Source organism: Antrostomus carolinensis, unplaced genomic scaffold, assembly GCF_000700745.2.
Source record: "Antrostomus carolinensis isolate BGI_N321 unplaced genomic scaffold, ASM70074v2 scaffold23930, whole genome shotgun sequence".
Classification (NCBI taxonomy): domain Eukaryota; kingdom Metazoa; phylum Chordata; class Aves; order Caprimulgiformes; family Caprimulgidae; genus Antrostomus; species Antrostomus carolinensis.
In genome coordinates, this window is record NW_010286793.1 from 34,428 (window position 1) to 45,111 (window position 10,684).

A 10,684-nucleotide genomic window follows, 5' to 3' on the forward strand; every position below is an offset into this window, starting at 1 on the left:
CTAAGCTCCACTGATTGAAAAAAAAACCAGATAAACCCTGACCACTCATTAATTTGTAGTTACATGTAGCAGTTTATCTGTAGGATGACTTAAACCACTCGAGTTTTTGCAACTTTACTACCTCTTTCTCCACAAGAAAACAGGACACAGGGTGTGTCTTGAATTTCTGGTTGATTATTCCTTATCTTGATAATTTTGGGCCTTTTCTTACCTTCTGTATGCCTAGAAAACAAACCAAGCTAAAATACTTCTCTCTGAAATAAGGGATGGCAAGTGAAAGCCATCAGCCTTCTAATCTTTGTATGACTTGTTCTGTAGTTGGATTATATTATATATAAACAACCTATATTCAAACAGCCCCCAAATTGGTTGTTTCTTGGGGTGCAGGTGATGTGACTGTGTAATTGCATGTTTTACTGCTCATGGGTGGAGCAGTAAGCTGAGCACATACTGTACATACACAGTAGTGGTACAGCTACAACCACGAGAACTTGATCTTCTATCTGAGCCCTCACTGCAGGCAGCAGCACACCTCTGCTACAGCCCCTTATCTTTATCAAATGGCCACCAAAAAATCACTAAGAATATTTTTACTGCATTTCATGTAAACACGGGATCAAGCTTTTAAAAAATTCCCCCAGCCACACAAAGCTCAGACAACAACTAGACATGCCCAAACCCTAATGGAAAACTTTATTGCTGGAATATCATAAAATCTCCAAAAGGTAGTTTTAAGTAAGTAAGTCCATTTATTTTTTTGTATGTGTGCAAATTGAGTGAATAAGAATAGGGGAACTGCAGGCAGACTAAAAGATGGTAAAATGTGAGTTTTTTAATTTTATTTTTTTTTTAAAGATAATGTTACTTGGGAGAACATATACCAAAATACATCTCACTTTCTCCTGTGTCCACATATTAATGGTTTACAATAATACTCTCTTTGCATCTATGCAAATACTTGAAGAATGCAATTCATCGTGCCTTTTACCTAGTTTTAATAAATTTGTCAGTAACAAATTCTGTCGCTGTGTACTATTTTGGGTCAAATCTTCATTTTATATGTGGTATTTGTCCAGAAATGGCAGAGTATCTGGAGAAATGGCTTTTATGAAATACATTTGTAGGCAGTGAGAAGGATGAGTCCCGTTTACAATCTATTTCTAAAATAAAATGCATAAAGCATATACACCAATTAGGACACTGAAAAAAAGCTGGAGTTAATTACTCGGATTATTTTCTGCTACCAAAGGAGGGCGCTGCTGTTTCACTCGCTGTCCCACATTCTCCTGCTGTACTCAGCTGTCCTTCAGCCTGTTTATCTTTCAGAGCTACACCAATAAAATCAGAGAAATCATTAAAAACTTTCAGCAAGGGTTTCTTTTTTTTTAGAAAAAGCCTTTATTTCCCTTTCCATATTCAAAAAAATTACTGAAATGTTATTAAAATATGAGTTTTAATGTTATTAAAATAATATTCCTTTCCCAGACAACTCCAAGTTTCATTTGCTCAGCGATGCTCAGACCCAGGTATAATCAAGGTATAATCAGGTCAACATCTCGGACAGCATCGTTGTGCACTGTGGTCCAGGGCTAACCCAGCCAGAGCTGTCTCTGGACTGAGCCAGCTTGGCAAAGCCATCTCGGGCTTTGCTGCTCCCAGTTTGAGATTTGCTGTGAGCAAATGGGCTCCATTCTCCCTGTGCTCTAGGACCTAGCAGCAAGATGGGAGAAACTTTTAACTGCAGTAATACTTTCCTTTTTCACCTTCCACCTCCAAATGTGAATTCTCCCATCCCTTTGTCCACAACATTGATATACATTCAAGGTGGTTTTGAAGGTGAGCTGTGAGCAAGAGTCCAGGTAACATCCATACTATACTGAGAAAGATGGAGATGGGTGAATGGGACCATTGTGGGATAAACTGCATCCCTACAGCTCTGCAGAGCATCACCCGCTTATGCCTGTTTGGCTTTTAACATGTAGTTCAGACCTCTCTCTAAACAAAAACAACAAAGGAAGGAAAATAATACTTAAAATTTACAGCCACTTGGTCTTTCAGGCTGAAAAAAAAAAAATCACAGACCACAAAAAGTCTTGAAGACAGTGGCAGTGCTTCTCTTGACATGGGGTTTACCCTGACAGAGCTCCCCAGCCTGAGCAGGGGTTGCCCCTTGCTCTGGTGAGGTCAGACCAGGCTCAGCAGCTTCACCAACCACATCAACATGGCCTGGGCACCACAGCTGCTAAGGAAAAAAAAAACACCAAAAAAGCAAAAACCCACATAAAACTAATCAACACTGCTGCAGGGAAACTCCTGCACCTCACAGAAAACAAAAGCTGAAAAAGATTTCTCTGCCACAGTTCTCTAAAAAAACTTCACAGCTTGGGTCCTGCCACTGAGCCTAAGTGAGTGCCTATTCCAAAATCCGTCACATTTTGCCCATATTCACCAATATTCGTGTTCCATATTTGCAGAGCAAGTAAATAAACATGGATGAGCAGAGTCTGAATAGCAGGCGTGGACCATTCAGTCCTTGTCTCTCACCTCCGTTTGAGATACTGGTGTGTGTTTTAGAGTTCATGCAAGCGTCTAGAAAGGAAAAAGAAGACAAAAAACACTAATCAATGACTCAATCAGGGTCTGGAAATAAACACATCAATGGACACCCCGGGGAAGGAGTGCAAGAGTAAACATTAGCTCTGCCAAGGATGAGAGATGGGAAGGGGCCTCAGAGAGGAGCTTTGTCCCAGGAGTATCACATTTCAAGAGGATTTTCATTTTCAGTGGCTTTCATGTATTAAAGCCCAGTGAGGATTAAACATACCCCTTCCTATCACACCATGACAAAGATCCAATCCAAAAGCCCAGAGAAAGACTTGGCCTGACTCTACCAAGCTTTGGATAAAGCATCGTTGATTTTATTTTCTGATTTTTCCTTTTTAAAATTGGTCACTAGCATCTGGAATATTAACATCAACCCATTCACCCAACCTCCAGACCGTCACATATAATGTGCTAGGTGATCATGAATACTTTGGGTTTGTCCTCTGGGGCGATGCTGGAGTTGTCCACCTCTATCAGGATGTTCTTGTCATCTTGGGTGACTGGTGCTTGCTGTTCATTCTGGAGGACTTGTGGTAGATTCCCTAAACTGACATCTATGTCTTTGAAGGCATGGAGTAAAAACACTCCCAAAATGATAGTGAGGAAGCCACAAACTGTCCCGATGATGTCAACTACAGTCATGGTGACCCACTCCTTAAAGAGGATGATGGAAGTTGCGATGACGATGGTGGTGAACAGCACATAGTAGATGGGAAACACCAAAGCTGTGTTGAAAATATCTAGAGACTTATTGAGGTAGTTAATTTGTGTAGTGATGGATGCCACCAGTGTGATGACTAGGATCCACGTCAATGGGTGCTGCAGCACAGGCCGGCCAGCAAAGAAGCCCTTGATGGCAATACCCAGGCCCTTGACTGAGGACACGGAGAAGGCACCGATAACAGAGCAGATGGTGAGGTAGATTAAGATGTTTCTCTGGCCATAGCGGGGTGCGAGGTAGAAGATCAGGAGGAGGCAGATAGCCAAGAGGATCGCACCATAAGCGAGGAAACCTGGAAAAGGAAGAGAAGTAACTCAGAACTGAGTGGTGGGCATGGGGAATGATAAACACTGCCCGGCCTTGAGAGAGAAAACACGACCTCCTGCATACCTGGCTCTTTTAGCTTAGAAGACATTTCATCCAGAGTGGTGACCTCCTCATCCTCTGGGGCATGTATCACCATCACAGTGCTGCCCACGAGGCTGAGCATGCAGCCCAGCTTTCCCAGCAGGTTGAGCCGTTCTCCAAGCAAATATGAAGAAAGGATGGCACTGTGCAGGACAGAAAAACATCAGCTGGTGCTTTAAAGCCCTTTAAAGAAGGAACAGCAGCTAAAATAAGGTAAAGACTGCCTTTGTGTGATACAAGGAAACAAATTTGGGGTAAATTTATTGGGTTCCAATGTGTTAATACACAATCACATTGCATTTACTAACAGCTGAACCTGCAGAGATGCAGGTGTGATCTAAAGATCACAGCTCATGTACCAGCAAGGTGAAAAAATGCTGAATGTGTCAGCACATCCTTGGAAATATTTTCAGGGTCTACAGATTCACTCACGAGCTGCTGGGCATTATGAAGTCTTTAGTGGCCAAGGAAATGACTTCAAGGATCAGTGTAACAGAGAAAAAAAAAACCCAACCTAACAACAAAAGAATTACATTAATTTTAACAAAATCATCAGAACTATCAAGCCCCACAGAAACTCTCAAGGTACTGGGGCTATAGATATATCTGCAGAAATAGCTAGTTGTTGTTCATAAAAATTTCGAGCAAGACACCAGAGCAGTCCTCTCAGTTTGCTTATGCATTTCACAGTAACAGTCCTTCATTCAACCTTCTGTACCTGGCGTCACATATTTTTATATGAATCTCCTTATAAAATAATAATAAAAAAATAGAATAGGGTTTCAGCTCTTTTGGCAACAGACAGAAGCACCCTAAAAGCCTAAAAAATAAAAGGCAAATAAAAGACAGTTTATAAACAAGCCTGACATTTTTGACCCATTTAGATTTTTTAGTACTGTTCACTAGAAGAGCAAAACAAACAAACAAAACCAACCTTGAGTTGGCTAAAGAGCTGGAATAAGGAAGGAAGTAATGCTGATATTTGCAATAATTTAACTGAAGTGTACGTGGCTGCTCTCCACATGTAGCATTTCCAGAAGGGGATGCTGCTTAATTCAGTGGTTTCCAAATGATCCCCCAAAAGGACAACAACTGTTAGAGCATTTTTTTAAAAAACACTGAGACATTTTTTTCCTTTAGGCAGAATAAATCATATTAGCATTACTTCAAGTCTTTCTATCTTACAAGACAAACAAAAAAAGGCAAATTGTAAACTAGGCACATAAATCACCTTATGAGCACGCTCAGAGCCCCCAGAGGCGTGACAATAGTTGCAGGAGCAAAGGCATAGGCAGCAAAGTTGGCAGCTTCCCCTCCACCCACTAAACAAACACAAGAAAAATAAATACCAGTGAGTTACAGCATACTTTTGGTGTTTTCTCTTATGGGTTTGCAAACTAGTAAAATGACAATTACAGAGTGAGTTTTATTATGGGGATTTCATGCTGCTGCTAAACAGGGCCAGATAGTGGGTGAAAAACTCTCTATGACAAATTAATACAAGCAGAGAGGCATCCCTGGAGCCCTGCACCCACTTGCAGAAGGGCTGGCGGGTGCCAGGGCTTGGCCATGTCACAACTGACCCCCATTAACTCATTAAACCTCCACAGCCCAGCCAGGGAGCTGTAGTGCCTGCCTGACCGATGAGGGGGTGGGCTGTTGTGGGAGCTGTTGGGAGGCTGCTCCTCACCTACAAAGTGTCTCTTTGGCATTGGGGTGTCACCTTCTGGCTGGGCTGTCCTTGTCCCCTGAGCAGTGAGTACTGTGTGCTTGTTTATGGGTTGTGCTATGGTGGTTGTGCAGCAGGAGCTGCAAGGGCAGAGCAAGGTGGGGACACCTTGAGCTGCTGCTGAAGTGAGAGGCAGAAGAGACTGCTCTGAAAAACCCTCTGTTGCTATCTGCACAGCTGTGAGTCCAGTTTGAGGAGATACTATAATGTTGCAGCATGAAAAGAGGATTTAAGACTTGTTCTACGACAAACCGAGTTTTGCTCAAGAAAGGACCTGCTACCAACACCTCTTTGCCATCTCATTGTGCTGCTGCAGTAACCTTTCCTGAAGCCCCCAGGCATGTGTGGAAATCTGTTTGCCCTGTGTACACAGGCAGACCAGCCAGCTCCCTTATTAAAATATGGCTTTTCATGCTTTTGATCTGGTGAAAGTGAGCTAGCAAGTCCTACCAGCTCTGCAGGAGGATGGTGAGGGAGATCCTGCATGGCTCGCTGCCTCCTTAAAGTACCTCTGCTGATGATGGGGGAATTCACCAGAAAAAAGGTTTTAAGCCACTAGATGCAGGAGTTGTTCCATGCTTGATTCAGAGGAACAGGCCATGGAAAAGCTGCAAACCCAGGGAAACAGCTTCTACTTACTGGTTAACAAGCCAGCCCACCAGAGCCAGTCCTTTAGGTAGCCGTGGCCTCCGTCTCCTGGGGAAGCAAAGCACACAGGGATGCAGGAGTTAACAACCATCTTCCTCAAGAGTAAGAGATGAGACGTTTCCCTTTGGAGGGGGATAAATTGCAAGGGGAAGACTTGGACAAAGAAAACAGCCGGGATGGACAGACTATGCAGGTATGCCATCCAACGTGGAAACTGTGTTAAATCAAGGGATTAGTGGAAGCTGGCACTTAGTGCTGGACACTGAAAATACAATAAAAGCAGCTGTTTAATCCTGGGTGTAAATGGGAATGGCACCCACTGCCCCAAAGCCACAGAGGTTATTGGCCTGGGGTGCAGCCTGCCCTACTGCAGCACGAACCCCTGGGGCTGCTCTTCAGCCCAGGGAGCTGTGGTCATCCTCGCTGGTTCATCAGGGTGCATCAGGCCCTAAACCCAGCAATCAACACCTGAGCTGAGGTCCCATGGACCAGTTATTTTTCATCTTACCTGTTCCACTTGCCTGTTCACTGTGGGGCACTCCTGGAGCAGAAGGATGGCAGGGGCTGCTCTGTGCTGGGTGCCCCCCACCCAAAGTCTGCTCCCTGGGACACTGCCACCCTGCATCCTGCCCATGGGGACCCTGCGCTTCACCTCGCATCGCATCAGCTCACTGTGGAGTCTCATGCATGGGGGCTAAGATAAGGCAACACGTTTTTCCAAACCCAGGTCCAGTGGGAGCTATAGCTATGAAGGTGGGGGTGGGGTGGAAAAAAATGGTTGTTTCTCTGTGTGGGCATGTGGTGCCTTAGTTTGTGTTGCTGTACGGTTGTGGTGAAGGCTTCCTGCATCCTGTCCCTGAAGCTATCTGCTCCTTCTGTACAGTGCTTTGTATCACAGTGGTATCATAGGGCCTCAGCCTGAACTGCCAGAAATCTGAATGTTGATGTGGAACAGGCATTATGTGACTGAGGGTTTCTGATGAAAAATGATTCCTGGCATTGGAACAGCTCAATGAAAGAAAATGTGCATATAAATGAGGAAGAATGGACATACTGTGTTGGAAACCAATCCAGCTCTGGTCTCAGCTCACAAGTTGTTAGATGTAAGAGTTTGAGCCTGCTGACACTGTGAACCCTAATTTTACTGGGTCAGAGAGAGCCCATGGTTCTGCTAAGTGTGACCTGAGTGGAGCTGTCAGCAACAGCAGTGTTTGACCTGCCTTGGAGAAAAGTGATGTGCCCAGAGAGCAGGGGTGAAACACAGGGACTGGGAGATTAAAGGGTGAGATCGCGAAAGGGGGAACGAAGAGGCAGACAGGAATTTGCTAGAAATCAGCCTCTTTTGGTTCCTCAGCTTCACAAATGCTCAAGTTCAAATGTTATGTTTTTACATTCCTTAGAAATTGCTGTGTTGTTTCGGTTTTTGTTTGTTTGTGGGCTTTTTTTTTTCCCAAGAACTCTTTTTGTCAGCTGCAGTTTTCTGTCATTAATCTCTAATTCCTGGTTAAACATCCTGAAAAATAGGGAGGGGTTTGTTCTTGTTTTACTCCCTTGGCTCTGTTGTGGGAGGACTTCATGGACGGAAGGAGGAGGGAGACATCATCTACAACTTAAACAATACTGCTATTTCATTGTGTAAATATAAGGTGAAAAGCAAACCCATGAGTTCAGCAGTTGCATGTGGCCAGCCTAATGGTAGGGGTTGGAGAAGGTCTTGAGACTGGCCTGAGGCTCAGATGCTGTTGGTAGCCTTGCTCTCACCTGCTGGTTGACTCTGGACAGTCACTTCATCATTCCATGACTCTGTGTCCTCATATAGGGACACAGTAAAATGGTGACAGTGATACTGACTTCCTTTGTAAAATTATTTAAGAATTGTTCCTAGGCCAGAACTGAGAAACAGTAGTATTTTAATTATCATTATTTTGGTTTGTAATTATGCAAGTAGGTCACCTGCTAGGTAGGACTTAGGCTTCTGCTAGAGTGAATGTTTGCAATGCTGATGGGATGTGTCCAATTCCACAGTGTAATTCTGCTGTAGGGCAATGCTCCTCCACCATCTCCCATCTACATATACATGCATATAACACATGCCTCGCCCTAACAACTTGGTGCTAGATAAAAGTTATCTACATGTTGTCGAGCAACATACCTCAGAAGTGTCTTTTCTGAAAACCACAGAGTTCACACAGATTGCAAGCGTGCAGTCCTGCATTAATAAATGGCTCTTGCTAATGCAATTAAAGCACATGGGGCTGCATCCTCATCTCAGTGACTTGGTGGCAAAGCTGCCTGCTGCATCACTAAGAACAAGAGCAGGGTGATGGAGCTGTGCTGCTCTGCTCTGGTTTGTGGCACGGGAATGATCTGCATGTTTGTGCAAGAGCTTTCAACACTCTGCTTCCTCCTGACCTCACACTTTCCCATGCAAGAGCTGTGATGGGCACATATTGTCCTTCTGGTAGGTGTACATCTGATCACGGAGTACGTGTGACTTGCTATTTGCAGTGTGAGGCAGGGAGTGCTGCTTTTAGCTGAGCCCTTCCAAAGCAGGGCTCTGTAAATTAGCTTCTCGGCACAGCACTGCTCTCTGAGTCTCACACACAAACATACATGCAGAAAATGTGCGTCTTACATTGCTGAAGGAAGGCTGACATAGGTACCCAGAAGTGTTCCCTTGCCTTATGAGTGCTGGAGTTTGGATGATGTGTGTGGTTCTGGGACCTCCTCCCTCCTGCCCCCCCACAAAAGCCTTACCTGCCCTGGTGCCTCCCTTCTCCACCAGCCGTAGCAGCCCCTTCTTCTTGAGGATGACGCTGCTTCCGATGAGGAAGCTGGAGAAGACAGCCAAACCCAGGCCAATGTAGAATCCATAATTGCTTTCCAGCCGAGTTACCCAGGAGTTATCTGAAGTTCCATTGTCCGGGACAGAATCAGCTGGGTCAGCATCGCTGATCACTTGGCACACGACCCGGTGGGAAAGGCATGAAAGCGTGAGCAGAGATCCTGTGAGACCACCATGGAGATAAAACAGCAAATTACTGATATGACTATCAACAGTGCCTCTGTTGGACTCATTCAGATGTCCCTCTGAACAGCCCCCCATGCTGTCACCTGAACAGCACATACCCACCAGCTCTTAAAAACTCAGGACACCTCTTTACTCACATGGAAATGACCAGGGGTTACGTGACATTTATGGTGTGCAGTTCAAGCAGCTCACTGACACTGAATGTGTCTGCCAGTCTGCACACTGAACTGGAAAGCCACAAGGAGCACTCTAATAATGTAATTTGAATTTCCAAATATCTATGGCAGAGTCTGTCCACCAAACATCAATGTTATGAGTTTGAAATATGCCTTATCAACACTCAGCCTTGTTGAATCAAAGGCTTTAGTGCTTTCCAGCCAACTAATCCTCGCATCTTGCCAGCTTGCCTGCAGCTTATAGCTTTGGGTTTAATGTGGAGTGATGCCAGGATTTTGTAACAGACCACACTGTGTACCGAGCGGTGCCGTGAGATTGCTCGTAAGACAACAACAGGCTTGTCCCAGACCAAAGTTTCATCTCTACGTTGCCTCTACTGTCTAATGGTTTTACTCTACCTATTTGTGGAGTGCCTGAGTGCTCATAAAGCATCCCCAAGTCCTGCCAGTGTGGAAGGACTGAAAGCAGGCACAGTTTTCTCCTGTTAACACCAAAACCACTAAATCGCCACGTCTCCAGCCAAGGTGTGCTGCTGTGTGTGGGTGGGAAAATTACTCGGTTTCTTCCTACCCTCACTCTCCTACCACACCCAGCACGTCTTTCTAATGCAATCTTCACTCTGAGTGTAGTAAAGACAGCATGACTGTGACTGTGGGGAACAGAACAGCCAGGTGGAGTGTCACAAAAGTTTCTTTGTAGTACAAGATTTTAATTTTCTGTCTGAACTCACATGGGAATTACAACACAAGTATCTGTGTCTCTGCAGGCAGCGGTATGCAATGGCTAAACTGCTCACAGTGCTGCTGGCAGCCTGGGCATGGGTCCTACCTTTTTCCTGAGCCGAGAGACTGGCTTAGATCTGCAGCTGCACCCTGTCCCTGACATATCTAGCCGAGGATTTGGATCCAAACTTTTTCTAATGGAAAAAATTCCAGTGACTTTCTAGATGAGTTTCCAAAGGTTCCCTAATGCAAAAACATCCTTGATTATGGAAATATTTCCTGGGGAACAGGGGGGCATCTTACCTCCTTGTCTGGGTGCAAGTTTCTGTGATGTGCTACTGGCCAGAAGCATAAGGGGGGAAAACCCCAAAACAAACCAAAACCCAAGAAACCCCCTAGTTTCTCTGTATCTGCTCTAAGGCTGACACAGTGCAGCACTTGCTGCTGGCAGAGCAGGCTGTGTGTGGCTTGCGGTTAAAGTGAGTTTTCCCATTTCTATACAGACCTCAAAAACCAAACAAAAAATTTAAAATAAAAAAAAAGGAAAAGAAACCCCAGACCCAGAAAACCAGAGCAGTGACAGGGAGCAGCCCCGGAGCCGGGCAGCGGGATAAGGCCGGGGGACCCCGGGCTGTCCCCCCTGT

At 44.9% G+C, this 10,684-nt stretch overlaps 1 protein-coding gene across 1 annotated transcript; it reads right to left on the reverse strand.

Moving 5' to 3' along the window:
- Window positions 1-3,015: 3,015 nt before the first annotated feature.
- Window positions 3,016-9,216, reverse strand: NIPAL4 (NIPA like domain containing 4). The gene is made up of 5 exons (XM_010177397.1): window positions 8,868-9,216; window positions 6,102-6,158; window positions 4,965-5,055; window positions 3,716-3,876; window positions 3,016-3,617 (listed from the first exon to the last, which is right to left on the reverse strand). The coding sequence occupies exons 1-5, from the start codon at window positions 9,214-9,216 to the stop codon at window positions 3,016-3,018; spliced, it is 1,260 nt and encodes a 419-aa protein (XP_010175699.1).
- Between the last annotated feature and the right edge of the window lie 1,468 nt (window positions 9,217-10,684).

Bases quoted from the DNA above. Each gene is read 5' to 3' on its own strand.
- NIPAL4 (XM_010177397.1), bottom strand. From the start codon at position 9,216: ATGGGGGGCTGTTCAGAGGGACATCTGAATGAGTCCAACAGAGGCACT. The intron at 6,159-8,867 runs GTAAGGCTTTTG...TTGCTTCCCCAG, and splicing joins GAAGGGAGGCACCAGGGCAG to GAGACGGAGGCCACGGCTAC. The intron at 3,618-3,715 runs GTATGCAGGAGG...TTCCTTTTCCAG, and splicing joins TTCTAAGCTAAAAGAGCCAG to GTTTCCTCGCTTATGGTGCG.